Consider the following 16,652-nt stretch of genomic DNA (forward strand, 5'->3'; position numbering starts at 1 on the left):
CCCGCTATCCGATAATTAACCAATTACCCACATAATTATTAATTGTCTTAAATTACTTAAAATTCTACTTATTTTTAATACACTTTATACATCCTACTATCCTGGTCATATAGTACATTGTATGGTACTAGTCCATAAATATCAGGTATTAACACTTGGCTCGAATTGTATCCCCAATATGCCAAACTTGGACAAAATTCATTTTCTTTGGCTTGCTTCCCCTCTCGCCTTCACAAATTTACTCATTACTTGTTGGAAATAGCATAATGCCTATAATCTCAAAATAATCCCATTCCCGAACTTACGTCGATTAACTTACGACAAAATTTTAACATACGAAAATGCGAGATGTAATAAAAAGCTTAAATATACCCCTCGTTATATTTTGGGTCCAAATATATCACTACCGTTATACTATTTGTTCAAATACCCGTTAAGTTTGTCCAAGGTGAATATCCAATTTTATGTGTCCTCGACATTTGAAGAGGTGGCAAGCCGCCTCAGTACCCCTAACCTATTTTACCTATCCCTTCTAATTTTTCCACCACAAAATTTTTCTTCTCCTCCACTACCATTGCCACTATTATCGCCACCACGAACAATATTGTACTTCAAAGTTTAAAATGCGGGCACACTAGGATGGACAAGATTAGAAATGATGAAATTCGAGAGAAGGTGCACGTGACTCCCATTGATGATAAGATGCGGGAAGCGAAGCTCAGATGGTTCGGGCATGTACAGAGGAGAAGCCCGGATGCTCCAGTAAGGAGGTGTGAACGGCTAGTTGTGGAGGGCACGAGAAGAGGTAGAGGGCGGCCTAAGGAGTATTAAGAAGAAGTGATTAGGTAGGATATGGCGAGGCTTCAGATTTCCGAGGACATGACACTTTATAGGAAGTTGTGGAGGTCGAGTATTACGGTTGTAGGCTAGGAGGTAGTTGAGTCTTACGTTACTTTGTACCGTTGTGAGCCTAGTTTGGTAAGGTTTTTGTCTAAAATAGCTAGGGGCATTGTCGTGTCTTAATATTTTCTCTTTTCGATGCAGGACCTATTTACTAGCCATCATTTCTGCCTTGTATTTTTCTTCTGCATTTCATGTTCCTATTTTTCCTATGATCACTATGGTGAAACTAATATTCTCTCCTTTTATTTTTTCTTATTATCTTGAGCCGAGGGTCTTTCGGAAACAACCTCTCTACTCCTTCGGGGTAGGGATAAGGTCTGCGTACATACTACCCTCCCCAGACCCCACTTGTGAGATTTTACTGAGTTATTGTTGTTGTTGTTGTAAAGTTTAATTTTTTATATATGTTTGTTTCTCGACTCATCACTCGTATTAGATTCAATACAATCCGAAACTTCTTGAATTTCAGGTGAAGTTCTCTTCCTCGAGAAACTAGATAATCTCTTTATCTACTACTAATGTGTATATTGGGGGTGACCAATTGACGTATTTTTTTTGTAGACCTAAGTGCTCAAAGCATTTGCAAGATGGCATCATTCAGTCTCATACTGTTAAGATACTCTAATTTGATCTGAGTTGACTAGCTGAAAATCCAATATTGTTCATGGTGTCGATTATGGCGACAATGATGGTAGAGGAAAAGAAATTTTAGTGGTAAAAAAATAAATAGAGAGGGGTAAAATGGGTTAGGTGTAATGAGATGGATGCCACGTGACATCCACCTCATCAAATGTCAGTGCCACATAAGATTGGATGTTTACCTTGGACAAACTTAACAAAAGAAAAGTATATTTGAACCAATGATATTACGACAAAAATATATTTAGACCTAAAATATAACGAAGTACATATATAAACCTTTTGTGTATATCTTAATACTTTAGTTTGACAAAGATTATTACACAGAAGAAGCATCTAATTCTAACGGTTAACCATCAATTTTGTAGTAAATGGAACAAAATTAAAACTTGGAACAATTCTATCCAAATTAAGAAAGTTTTCAAAAATTCTACCTCAATTTGTCTATCACGAGCTCTAAGTTCCCCATTTAGTAAATATACTCTTAAGAAAACGCTAGGCAACAGAAGGCCAAAAATTTGGACTGTGTCAGATGCTCCATTTTTGGTTTTAGGGCGGGAAGCTGATAAAATCAATATTTTCTTCTCTCTTGATATCGTCCTTTTTTTTTTGAACTTTCTCTCTCTAGGGTTTTTCTAATTGCTGATGCTACTTCAAATTTCAAATCCAAAAAATCCCCATTTTTTCACACAGAATAGTTGATAGTTGATATTTTATGCCGCTTTAGCTAATCCAAAATCCAAAAAATGACACTGCGAAAGGGCTCTAAAGTATGGGTCGAAGACAAAAGTTCCGCCTGGGTTGCAGCTGGAGTGACTGATTTTATCGGTAAACAAGTTCAAGTCGTTACTGATTCTGGGAAGAAAGTGAGAGCACTTTCAAATTTTGAATTTTTCTCTGTTGATTTTGACCAATTTTTTTTAGTCAAATGGGTTGATTGAAAAATGTTAATTAATTTTTGTAGATGTTAGCTTTACCGGAGAAGTTGTACCCAAGGGATGAAGAGGCAGACCATGGAGGAGTTGATGACATGACCAAATTGACTTATTTGAATGAACCCGGTGTTTTAGACAATCTTCAGAGAAGATATGCTCTTAATGAAATTTATGTTAGTTCTCATTTTTACATTTCTTGATAATTTCTCTTTTATAAATTAAGAAAAAACTTGAATCCTTCTATTGATAGAGCTTTCATGTCTGCGCATAGTGTTAGTGATGCCTCTTCTAGCTTTACCTACCAGTTAAAGAAAGATGCTTTGGGCGTGGAGCAGGGTTACAAGCTTATTGTATAGTGGTTGGTTGGAGGAGGAAGGAAAACATAATGTATCATAATTTAATTAATGGATCTTTATCTTATTTCTTGAAGTAGTGTTATTCTTACTAGTGTCTATATGGAGTACTAAGAAAAGTAAAATAAAGCTTCTAAAATGGTTCTGCATTCGATCCATTTAGGGTTTTAGGAATAAGTCAATGAAATTCCATTATCAACCTGCGCCATATTTGTTCAATTCCTTGTTCTACTTTTGTTCTGGTAGATGAATAGTATATCTACCTTGTTCTGGATGTTACTTTGTTATTCTACTCAAATGGGCCCTCTGGCTTAATTGATACACTTTATTGAGTTTATTCACTGTAGCAGTTGATATTTGCCCCCAGACTGCTGCAATGTGTTTGCAATATTTGCTTAAAGTATATCCTTGAAAATATTTTGGTGAGGAAAGATTTGAAGCTATATCTTGTGCGGGCCTTCTAGACAGGGATAGATCTAGGATTTCAAGAAGATTGGTGGACTACTACGAATAAATAGATCCCGGATTTAAATTTCATAGGTTCAACCTTTAGATTCTTACCGTTGAACCCATTGCACTGTAAAACTATCGAGTTAGATTTATATATATATATATATATATATATATATATATATATATACTCCCTCCGTTTCAATTTATGTGAACCCCATTGACTATATACTATATCCTCCACTGCTGCTAGTTTTAATATAGACATTTGTTGAATTAAACAAACTTTTACAGCAACAATAGGAGAATATGGATTTCAATGTGTGGGAATTTAAAAATTTGAAAGAATAAACCAAACAAAGAAAAATAAAAGTACTTAACTAAAATGAAGAAGGGATACCAGACTTGCCCATCCCCATGGGTGGGTCCAATTCTAGGAAAAAAGAGAGGAAAAAAAACAAGAAGACAAACATGTGATTTAACCCCCAAACTCACTTATAAAGGTGCACCAGTAATTGCACCATATGACTCTTTGAGTTTGGATGCATACACTTGTATTTAAGTAGTTTTCAAGATATATAGCATTGTTATACATAGTCTAGGAAGAGGAGCATGGTGCATGTGAACCCCTGCCCCTCCACATAGATCCGCCACTGATTCTAGAATGTCTCATCGATTTTGACATATGGTGTGCTAACCTAAATTTTGAACCAAAAGCTATTTGCATATAACAATGTGCTTAAAATCAGTAGCTTTAGTTAAGAATCATTGCTCTTGCCTGGGGGGTTTCAGTAGTTGCAGTTCCTGTCGATGTTAACTTAAATAGCCATTTTTTCATATGCTCTAACACCGTCATCCTACTTATGCATTGTGATATAATTGCTTTTCCCCCTTTTCCCCTTTAATAGACGTACACAGGAAGCATCTTAATTGCTGTCAATCCATTCACTAAACTTCCTCATCTGTACAACGTGCACATGATGGAGCAATATAAAGGAGCTCCATTCGGTGAGCTTAGCCCGCATGTGTTTGCTGTGGCTGATGCATCATACAGGTTTGGTGACTGGTCATTTGAGGATCTAGTTAGGTTTGCCAAAAGTGAACCAAATGGTGATCTATTTTTGCTCAAATTTCTTTGTTAGGGCTATGATGTCTGAGAACCAAAGCCAATCTATATTGGTTAGTGGCGAAAGTGGAGCAGGGAAAACAGAGACAACAAAATTGATAATGCAATACCTTACCTATGTTGGTGGTCGTGCTGCTGATGATGACAGAACAGTTGAACAACAGGTTCTCGAGGTAACTTGCTGGCTGTTGCTTAATGGTTTTAGAGGCAAAACATCTCATGGTGGTTCTCTCTGTAACTTTAATGAATTTCCATTATTGGGTCTAGATTGTTATATTCTCAGAAGGGTGTCATATTTTTCGGCATGTCGACATAGGAATAGCATCTCCCTGGATGGGACTGATTGCTTAGTGATCTATTAGCTTCATTAGAATGTATTTTTCAATTTCTTCAACTTTGTCTTTGTTGGTGAGAGCAACTTTCTTTTATAACTCGAAAGAAGTAGTCAGGTATGGTTATTATTTACTGCAAGCACCAAGAAAGTGCAGCTTTAGATAGGATTTGAAGTACAGATAACATGCTTCCTTATGAGCTATGATGGAAGCTAGCTACAGTTTCTTCTCCCACTTCACACATATGACATCTATTTTATAGTAAAATTCTCCTCTTCATTAGATTATCACGTGTGAGTAAATTCCATTGATTGCAATCCACCCAAAGCGTGCCACCTTAGGGGATGCCGTGGTTTCACAGATTGCATTCTAAAGTCACGCCTCCATTTTTGTTGAAAATAAAGTTTTATAGCTAGATTTGGCAGTAAAAGTACCTCTACTGTCAGTTATCCACTCTTAACATGTCTTTGCATTCACTATTCTGTCCCTTCTCCTCCAACCTGGCCAACAATTTTGGCTGTCCATTTCCAGTCTGACAAGTCTCTTCTTAGTATTATATATACCATACTTTCTCAGATCTGTATGCGCTACAGTTGCATCCAGTAGCACCACCAAATTATTTATATTGCGGTATTTCTCTCACCTTGTATCACTCGGAAAACTTGATTTATGCCAGTTTCCAACTGTGACTGTTGTGAAAGGCTTGAATTCTGGCTAAAGGCTTAATATATAGTTACACAGAAACCATATTCATGGGGGGCTTGTGCCACTTTAGCACTTAAATTATTAAAAATCACATACTTTGCAAAGACCACTCCCCTCCAAAGAGCACCCATCTTCTCCATTACATCTCCAATGCCATTTATATAATAAGCTTCTACATCCCGAAAGCCACTTATATAATAAACTTCTACTGAAGGATCAGATTACTTAGCCCTAACCTCTAACTTACCATCTTTTTTAGTTCTAGACACTTCTCCCATTTCATAAGGCGGAATATCTTTTCTTGGCAGTTGTGTTCCCACAGGGAAAAATCTTCCTCAACATATGCAGCTGCTTTTCCATTTCTTTTAAAAATGTAATGAAAATTTTATTAAAGAAGAGCACTAGAGAGTGCAATGGATAAGTAGTACAAACCAAGTAGTATGCATATTACAACACTAGCTACGTGTGAAAAAAATCAAGGAAATTAACCATCCTGTCTACTTCTTACATTTGCATTTTTGCACCAAAAGGCTATGAGAGTTAAACATCTATGCTTTAAGATACACAGATTTTTCTTTTTTGCTTTATAGTATCTTTGATTTCTCTCTGTCCCCAAAAAAAAAAAAAACTTATAGCCTCTAGTGTAGTGGTCCACAACCTTTTATCATCTTTTTGTAGTCTTCTTCTATTCCATCAAAGTTGTAGGTCTTTAGGGGATTTTCACCATTTAACTTAAGCAAATTCATAGACATGTGCCGGATCTGATTTGTGATTCTGCTGTGGATGAATAAGTGCTTTGCCTAACTTTTTCCTTCCAAAAAAAAAAGGGGTGCTTTGCGTCTTCATAATTTTCTTCAGGAAATTATTGACACATCTGTTGCAAATAGTCATACCTCTTGCACCAGACCCTCTTTAGCTACTAACCATGAAAAGCACTCTACTTTGTAGGCTGCTTTTCCACCTTCTTTGGAAGTGGAAACAGTGACATAGCATAAGTAGGTGAGATATCAAGTACACTATTTATTAGAGTTACCTTACCTCCAAAAGATAAATAATGCTGTTTCCAAAAATCTTATTTTTTCCTCAAACTTCTCAATAACCCCTTGCAACAGTGATAAAGCTTTGCTTGTCCCTACGGGAAGAGTCAGATAGGTTGGCGGGCAGAAGGCTAATTTGTAGAAACCTCTGCTAGTTGCTGCACGCTTTCCACCTCATTCATGGGATATAATGTAATTTATTTCCAGGATGATGCGCAACTCTAAAACAACTTCAAAGGCTATTAGGATTATTTTCAGGAATTTTAACAATATCACATCAGCATCACAAGAACCATTGTGTCATCCTCATACAAAATGTAAGAGATACTGCCTGGATCTGAGCTATTTGCATCCTGAAACCTTTTAGCCGTCCTCTCCAGCTGTTGTATCTATCGTTCTGCTCAAGACTACCCTAACCAATTTGAACAAGAAGGGAGATAGAGGTTTCCTCAATTGAGTCCTCTTTATGCTTGGGAAAATTGAGTTGGCTCCTCATATATATTAGAAATGATAATAGTGGAGATGCAATATTTTATCCATCCTTTTAAATACGTTAAGAATATGAAAATGAAGCAAGATACTATGACTTGTAAATATGAAAAATCCCGAATCCGTATAACTGTGGAATTCAGAGATTTATGGGTTGCAATGACATGCTCTTCTTTTTCTTGGGATTACTTGTAAACTTGTAAACATTATCTTTCTTCATTGGCTTGAGGGAATAATAAGTTTCATTCTCAAATCTTTACATGTTATCAGAGTCAATATGTGAGTCCATCCTCTGGTTTCTCATTAAAGAAAAAAAAAACAAAGCAAAACACTGAAACAGAGCCAATATGACAGATCTTGGTTCTTCAATTTGCAACTTCCAGTAGAGGTCCACTATATCCTCTCAGTAATAGCGAAAACATGTAGACATCTACCTCAAATTACAAGTGTTGACCTCAGAAGAGTCTCGTGTACCTCACATGTGGAACCAGAGCCCTTTCTTTATCAGTACATGCGCTGGCATGTGCAGCCATTTCAGTAGACCACTATCACTCCATCCAGTTTGCCCTTTCATGACGCTTATTCCTAGCCTATCAGCAGTGTCTGAATCTCGCTGTATTGGGTTCAACTAACACAACAGTTCTTAAGGATATGATATTCACTTAGAAAACCATTCAGATGTTCAAGCTTCAGATCGAGCTGCGTGGACAAAATAGATGCACAAATTTTATAATCCATTTCTTTGTCAAGACTTCTATGCATCTTAACTGCACTGGAGGTGGCATCTCCATAAACTTATTGGATGGCTGTTCATTCCAACAGTTTGCTAAATGCGCCCAGGAAAGAAAAACTGATCAGATCAAAACATTTCACATTGTGATGAGGGATGTCATACGAGAGGAACCTGTAAATCTGCACGCAACAATGAATGTTCCTGTCATGAAGCTTGTGAGAATGCATGAGAGAAAAATCTATTTATTAACAATGATACAATAAGCTCTATATATAATACATATTCTACTCCGACTACATATATAACTAGGACATATTCTACTCCTACTACATACGGGACTAGGACATACTCTACTCATACTACATATGGGACTAGGACTATTTACACATAACTATCTAACACTCCCCCTCAAGCCGGTGCATACAAATCATATGTACTGAGCTTGTTACATATGTAACTAATACGAGGATCAGTGAGGGACTTGGTGAAAATATTTGCAAGCTGATCATTCGACATACAAGGCCACTAGACTCCCTTGAGCAACAAAACCAGGTGGTTGATGATGCCGAAAAGTCTCCAGAAAAATTTGAAAATAGTGAGACTATGCCAAATTCCACACTACAAAATAGATTCTCAAACACCAACAGAAAATAGAATTCTGGAAATCACTGTTTACGCCGGAAAAAGTGAACTGTTTACGTCGGAAAAAGTGAACCGTTTACGTCGGAAAAAGTGCAATGTTCACGCCGGAGAAAATAAAAATTGTCAGCATTTGATGTAATCTATATGGGTAGGTTCGGAATCACTGGACAAGTAAGTTGTCCTGAAGAAGTTTTGTCAAAAAGTGGCCGGAATGGCTCACACACGTTGGAAAAGTTAATGTAGCTCGCCGAAACCCTAATTTTGGCGGCGCGTGGAGGCACATGACTTTCTGCCGGAGCGATTGATTGGGGTTTTGTCGCCTGAATTTCCCGAACAAGATGATAGTGTTGGTTTTCGCACAACACTTGCCGATGAGGAAATAACGCAATTCAATCTTGAGTCGTCAACCGGAAAGACGCACGGTGACTGACTTTTTTGTTCAGATGGGACTGGAATTTCTAGGGTTTGGTCACACAAGGGTTTCAGATCTGATGGTGGTATTGGTATATGCACAACACCATTGTATTAGTGATGAACCCTGGGAACAAAACGAAGTTGCCGGAAAATTGCACGGCGACGAGATCTTTCTTCCCGGATGCGCTGGAATGACGCTCAGCGATAATTTTCTCACTGAAGCTCTGATACCATGTGAGAATGCACGGGAGAAAAATCTATTTATTAACAATGATACAATGAGCCCTATATATAATACATATTCTACTCCTACTACATATAGGACTAGGACATATTCTACTCCTACTACATACGGGACTAGGACATATTCTACTCTTACTACATATGGGACTAGGACTATTTACACATAACTATCTAACAAAGCTAATGTGGCTCAGACTGGGAGGGATAGCATCCTTCCTTTTCCAGATGTAAAGGACTAATCATCTTATCCCATTACCTTACGAAGCATCAACATTCTTCTTGCACGCGAATTGACAACATTCTTTCTCCATCAAATCAGCAAATGACAGACTAAAGCTCAATAAATAAACTGTAGTGTTCTTACTGTCATTCTCATGTCATTGGAACAGTTAGTTTCTAGCCTAGTGTTTTTTCATCATCAAAATCTAGATGTAGTGCCAGTTAGGTTAAGATTGCTAATGCAATTCTAATTGCTTGGAGATCATCCTCTATGATTCTTTATTGTTTCAGTGTTTTCTATTTACTGTAGTGAGATTCTTTTTCCCTTTTCTTTTTCTTTTTTGTTTTTAGTGAAATTCTTTCATTGATGATTAAATTTGGTTGATTTTTTTTGCAGTTAAAAAGGTTCAGATTACTAACTCTTAATCCTTTTTCATTTTTGGTCTAGTCTAACCCGTTGCTGGAGGCCTTTGGCAATGCACGTACTATTAGGAACGACAATTCAAGGTGTGTTTTTGACTACTAATGTTCGCATTGCTCACATGTATCATTTGATGCAATCGGTGATGTTCATTATTTCAGCGGTGAAGCTGGTTTCTTTGTTTTCTGTAAAAGCATAATTTTCTCCTTTATATGGAATCTCTCTGTCTTGTCTTTCACCATTTTATTATGAAACTTGTTATTTCAAATTAATTGTAATTGTTGAACTTGTACTTATTCAGTAAAGTGATAGCAGAACATGGGGCAGCCATTCTTGAGGTCAATTGAATTATGATTAATACCTCTAATCCTTGTGTCTTGCAGTCGTTTTGGCAAGTTTGTTGAGATCCAATTTGATGCAAGTGGTAGAATATCTGGTGCTGCAATTAGGACTTATCTTCTGGAGAGATCTCGCGTTGTTCAGATAACAGATCCTGAGAGGAATTATCACTGCTTTTATCAATTATGTGCATCCGGAATGGTATTTTCTTCCCTCCATGTGCTTGGTTATGATGTTTAATTCATGAAATTCTTCATGTTTTCATTTTCAAAAAAAATTCTTCATGCCAAGTGAAATGTGTGTTCTGATATTCTTTTCCTTGTGTGTATATTAACTTCTATGTGGTGACATCATTGATGTGTATGCTGTAGTTTAGGTTGTTCCAAGTGGCTAGTTGATGCGATTTGACTATCACAGTAAAAGTTTAAGGTTATTTCTCTTTTATGTTCTTACTTCTTCAGGATGCTGAGAGGTACAAGCTAGGTCATCCGAGTGATTTTCACTACTTGAACCAGAGCAAAACCTATGAGCTAGATGGAGTTAGCAATGCTGAGGAGTATATCAAGACAAGGAGAGCTATGGACATTGTTGGAATCACTCAGGAGGAACAGGTTTTGCAGCTGTAGTTTATTATCCTAATCAATATTTCTTTGTTTAGTAGCATAATTATTCTACTTCATTAATTATTGCATTGCATTGTCCTTTCAATAACAGGAAGCAATATTTCGTACCTTGGCAGCAATTCTACACCTAGGAAACATAGAATTCTCTCCGGGCAAAGAACATGACTCATCAGTTATAAAAGATGAAAAGTCCAGGTTTCATCTGCAGATGGCTGCTAAGCTTTTTACGTAAGTGGTTTTTTGAAGATGTTTTTCTTCTTCTTCTTTTGTTTTTCTGATTGATGGATGATTTTCATGTCCTTTTCTCTGCATAAATCAACAAGAAAATTGAACTTTTTATCATCTACTTGTATAGGACTCTTGAACCTAGGCTTTGATACCAAGCTTTGTCACGCCCCGAACCATGGTCTGGACGTAACACGACACTCGATGCCTGACTGTATGTGACCGAGCGAACCAACTGTATGGCTGGATCAACATGTGGTATAACTGTAAGCTAGAGCTAAGTATATAGCATGATAATCTACTAAAGAGTCTTGACTGAAATATCATAGATGCGCAAAATACTGAAGGGTCTGCAAGTATAAACAAATAGCCGACAAGGCTAACACATGAAAGCCTGCTAATATCTGACTGACTGGGTTATAGTCTACGAAGCCTCTAAAGAATACTGAAAATGCTAACTGTTTACCGGGACAAGGTCCCTGGAATACCTTATTAACTGAAATACTATAATGACTAAAATAAAAGAGAGATAAGGCCCCGAAAGACTGGGGCTCACCAATAGCTGATACGAGATGTCCTAGCAAGTAAAATCGTTAACCTGAAAATCGTTACCTGCATCGCGAGATGCAGGCCCCGGGCAAAAGGGACGTCAGTACATTTGAATTGCATTGGTATGTAAAACAACTGAAGAAAAGAACTGTAAATACTGAAACTGAACTGCTAGCTGATAAACTGATAACTGAACAAGGAAGTAAGGATATGAATACTCCCTCTTCTGAATGATGAACAACCTGTTTCTCTGAATATGAAACTGCGGCCTCAGGCCCAATATATATATGTGTGTGTGTGTGTGTGCGCGCGCGCACACACAACTGCGGCCTCGGGCCCAAGTATACGTATACATAACTGCGGCCTCAGGCCCAAAGATGCATAAAACATAATCTGCGGCCTCAGGCCCAAATACAGGTGTTCAACATTCAAGAATATAAAATCAGGAACTGAGAATCATATTACAATACATGATACTGAAATGCTGAATCACACTGAGTTACATAATACTGGAATACTGAATAGGACTAGATTGAGACATGTATTCTTGAACTGATTATGAACACTGAAACTTTAACTATTTATGACATACTGAGTAAGCTATACTGAGACTCAGGGACATCAAGCCCAAGTCTATATTGAATACGAACTGAGCTCACAACGTTCAGAATGAAAGTCATGAACGAGTTATGAAGCTAGAGAATAGAAGTTTTATAACTATTCAAGGAACTAGGCTTAACTATATTTCTGAGGCAATTGGTTACGTCGTAAAACAAACGTAGTGTAGGGAGAATCATTAAAATTCCCAAACATAGAGAGTTAGCCTCACATACCTTAACTTCCTGCTCTTGTGCGTAATACAACATTTGTCAACCCTTTCAACTTTAATCTATAGCAATACAAGTCGAAGGGATTCCATATTAGCTATGATGCTCATGTTTTGGTCACTTAAGCATTTTATCAAACACTTGGTGAAAATAAAGCTTCATAGTCCTTATTAATGGTGTCTCTACACCCAACAACTCAATCTCATGTTCCTAGATAAATTCTAAAGTCTCAAATGATTATAATCAACATTATTCTTCATCACCCATAAGGTAAACAACACCCTTAACCAATAATCAACACTCAACACCCCAACCCCATAATCGTTCATGTTTTTCTATCAAACCCATCAACTCATATCTCATGAACTAGGGTTTATAATCATTAAACCAATGCTAGAATCAATTAGAGGGTGAAGACATTACCTTTTTGAAGTTCAAACCCTTTGAATTCGAGTTCTAGGCTTCCTTCTCTCAGCAATGATGTCCCAATCGTATATCTAATGATATGGAGGGTTTACCCATGTTAATAAGATGTTGGGAAATTGAAATTAACTTAGAATCACCATTAAAACTTACCTTGGGTGGTGGAGGGACCCTTAAGGAGTTAGGTTTTTGAGAGCTTTCCTTTGCAGAGCAAGTTTTTATGTTTTGGGGCTGTGGGGGACGAAATAAGGCTAAAAAAACGACTTCCCAAGTAGGCCACCACGTCCCAGTAGGCGTGACCGCGGTCCTGACCGCGGTAAATAGCTGGAGCACTGCCTCACGACCGCGGTCGCGATAAAACGCGGCCGCACGCGGTGGTTATGCACCATTCTGTAAAACGGGCATAACTTTTTGCACAAAGCTCCGTTTGGGCTCCACAATCTATCGTTGGAAAGCTATTTCAAAGGCCTACAACTTTCATGCTTTGAATTTTCCCAAATTCCTTACACATTTTCACTAAACCCTGCTGGAAGACAGACCTTCTGCAAACTTAGTCGATTTTATCAAATCTTATGCACCTCACTTTCCATCTTGATTTTGAAACAACTATTTTCACCCATAATCATCTCGATGGGACTTCACATGTTCAAAATATATCTTTACTACTCCTTTAACTCATTCATACCTAAGCCGAATTTTACGGGGTGTTACATTATTTCCCCCTTGGAATCATTCGTCCTCGAATGATGGTCCTGGCTGCAACTACGACTATCTATCTATGGACATTAAACGGGTGTGATGGAGGTATGAGATTACTGGAATATCATGAATACATGTATATCAAACTGAACGAGCACGTGATCACTAAATACTAAGCTGAGTAAATACTGAAATACATGGAGATTATAATATAAGACCTGAATGGAAAGGTTAATTACCTTCCACATTTTCCTTTTGCTCTTCAAAGAGATGAGGATATCTGGACTTCATGTCTTCCTCGGCTTCCCATGTATCCTCTTCAACCTTTTGATTCCTCCAAAGCATTTTTACTGAAGCAATTTGCTTAGTTATGAGCTAGCGGATTTGACGATTAAGAATAACCATTGGAATTTCTTCGTAAGACAGGCTATCTTTAACCCCTATAATCTCTGTAGGAACCACAAAAGACGGGTCTCCCATGAATTTTTTCAACATGGACACATGAAACACCGGGTGTACAGCAGCTAGTTCTTGAGGCAGTTCTAACTCACAAGCCACCTGTCCGATCCTTCGCAGGATTCTATATGGACCAATATAGCGGGGATTAAGCTTCCCCTTCTTCCCAAATCTCATAACGCCTTTCATGGGCGATACTTTCAGAAACACCCAATCATCAACTTGGAACTCTAAGTCTCTACGTCGCACGTTCGAATAGGACTTTTGGCGACTTTGAGCCGTCTTCAAATGCCTTTGTATCAAGTTGACTTTCTCCATAGCCTGATAGACCAAATCGGGTCCTAACAACTCCGCTTCTCCGACTTCGAACCAACCAATTAGTGATCTACACCTTCGCCCATACAGAGCTTCGTACAGTGCCATCTTGATACTAGAGTGATAGCTGTTATTGTAAGCAAACTCAATGAGAGGTAGATGATCGTCCCAATTACCTTTAAAATCAATAACACACGCCCTCAACATATCCTCAAGAGTCTGAATGGTGTGTTCCGCCTGGCCATCTGTCTGAGGATGAAAAACGGTGCTGAGGTTCACCTTTGTGCCCAATCCCTTCTGAAAGGATTTCCAAAAGTTTGTTGTGAACTGAGCACCACGATCTGAGATAATGGACAAAGGAGTCCCATGCAATCGGACAATTTCTTTGATATACAACTTGGCATAATCCTCGGCCGAATCTGTAGTCTTCAGTCTTCACTGGCAAGAAGTGAGTTGACTTGGTAAGTCGGTCTATAATCACCCAAATCGAATCATGCTTCCTGAACGAGCGAGGTAGATCTGTTATGAAGTCCATGTTTATCATCTCCCATTTCCAAATGGGAATTTCTATATTCTGAGTTAAATCGCCGGGTCTCTAGTGTTCGACTTTCACCTACTGACAATTTGGACACTCAGCCACGAAATCTGCTATATTCTTTTTCATATCGTTCCACCAATAAACCTCCCTAAGATCATGATACATCTTTGTGGAACCTGGGTGAATAAAATACCTGAAATTGTGGGCTTCTGACATAATCCGCTCTCTGAGCTCATCTACGTCTGGAACGCATAGTCTGCCTCTGTATCTCAAAGTACCATCATCCCCCCTTGTTCAAAAGCCATAGTCTTGTGTTTGTGAATTCCTTCCTTCAGCTACAATAAGTAGGGATCACTGAACTGTTTTTCTTTTACTTCGGCTACTAAGGAGGATTCAGCCCTGTTCTGGAGAACAACGCCACCATTTTCGGAGTCCAAAAGTCGGACTCCTAGATTTGCTAAGCGGTGGACTTCCTTCATCATAGTTCGCTTGTCTGCCTCAACATGAGCTAAGCTTCCCATAGAACGCCGACTGAGAGTATCGGCTACAACATTTGCTTTCGCCGGATGATGGAGGATATCAACATCATAATCTTTAAGTAATTCGAGCCACCTTCTCTGACGTAGATTTAATTCTCTTTGCTTGAAGATGTACTAGAGGCTCTTGTGATCTGTAAAAATGTCAACATGTACCCCATACAAATAATGGCGCTAGATCTTAAGCGCAAACACCACAACTGCTAATTCAAGATCATGAGTCGGATAATTCTTCTCGTGAGCCTTGAGTTGTCTCGACGCGTAGGCTATGACTTTACCGTGCTGCATTAATACACACCCAAGACCAATCCCTGAAGCATCACAATAAACAACGAACCCTTCGGTTCCTTCCGGTAGTGTCAGGATTGGAGCTGAAGTCAATCTCTTCTTTAACTCCTCAAAACTTTTCTCGCACGCGTCCGACCATTGAAACTTGACTTTCTTCTGAGTTAATCTAGTCAAAGGGGACGAGATAGAAGAAAATCCCTCTACAAAACGCCTATAATATCCTGCTAGACCCAAAAAACTTCTTATATCGGATACTGAGGTGGGTCTAGGCCAATTCTTCACTGCCTCTATTTTCTGAAAGTCCACCTTCACGCCTTCCCCTGAGATGACATAGCCCAAAAACGCTACTGATTTCAACCAGAATTCACACTTAGAAAATTTTGCATATAACTTGTGATCCTGTAGTGCCTGCAACACAGTTCTGAGATGTTCTGCATGGTCAGTCTCACTACGGGAATAAACCAAGATGTCATCTATAAACACGATAACAAACAAATCAAGACCCTATTCATAAGGTCTATGAAAGCTGCTGGTGCATTCGTTAAACCGAATGACATTACCAAAAATTCGAAATGCCCATATCAAGTCCTAAAAGCTGTTTTTGGAATATCAACTTCCTTAACCTTCAACTGATGGTATCCCGATCTGAGGTCAATCTTGGAATAACACTGGGCACCCTGAAGTTGATCAAATAAATCATCTATTCTGGGAAGAGGGTACTTGTTCTTGATGGTGACTTTATTCAACTGACGATAGTCAATGCACATACGCAAAGACCCATCCTTCTTTCGGACAAACAAGACCGGTGCGCCCCAAGGTGAGACACTTGGCCTTATAAATCCCTTATCTAGAAGATCTTTCAACTGGACTTTTAACTCTTTCAACTCTGCTGGAGCCATTCTATAAGGCGGAATAGATATCGTCTTAGTGCCTGGAAGTAGATCAATTCCAAAGTCAATCTCTCTATCGGGGGGATTCCAGGGAGATCTTCGGGAAACACTTTTGGAAACTCATTTACAATTGGTACCGACTGGAGAGTGGGGATCTGAGCATCTGCATCCTTAACTCGAACTAGGTGATAGATATATCCCTTGGAGATCATCTTTCTGGCTTTAAGATAGGAAATAAACCTACCCCTAGGTGTTACTGCATCACCATTCTATTCTAAGACTGGTTCACCGGGAAATTCAAAA

At 38.4% G+C, this 16,652-nt stretch overlaps 1 protein-coding gene across 1 annotated transcript in view; it reads left to right on the top strand.

The window, feature by feature from the left end:
- The first annotated feature begins 1,893 nt into the window (after positions 1-1,893).
- The window catches only part of LOC107831172 (myosin-15), a 53,076-nt gene continuing 38,317 nt past the window's right edge, over positions 1,894-16,652 (top strand). Inside the window, exons 1-8 of the mRNA XM_075250375.1 lie at positions 1,894-2,408; positions 2,507-2,650; positions 4,189-4,334; positions 4,423-4,579; positions 9,669-9,727; positions 10,025-10,181; positions 10,442-10,591; positions 10,695-10,831. Coding sequence (XP_075106476.1) covers positions 2,289-2,408; positions 2,507-2,650; positions 4,189-4,334; positions 4,423-4,579; positions 9,669-9,727; positions 10,025-10,181; positions 10,442-10,591; positions 10,695-10,831 — 1,070 coding nt within the window. The 5' untranslated portion in view covers positions 1,894-2,288. The remainder of the gene's footprint in view (positions 2,409-2,506; positions 2,651-4,188; positions 4,335-4,422; positions 4,580-9,668; positions 9,728-10,024; positions 10,182-10,441; positions 10,592-10,694; positions 10,832-16,652) is intronic.

This window comes from Nicotiana tabacum, chromosome 1 (genome assembly GCF_000715075.1).
Source record: "Nicotiana tabacum cultivar K326 chromosome 1, ASM71507v2, whole genome shotgun sequence".
In the NCBI taxonomy this organism is placed as follows: domain Eukaryota; kingdom Viridiplantae; phylum Streptophyta; class Magnoliopsida; order Solanales; family Solanaceae; genus Nicotiana; species Nicotiana tabacum.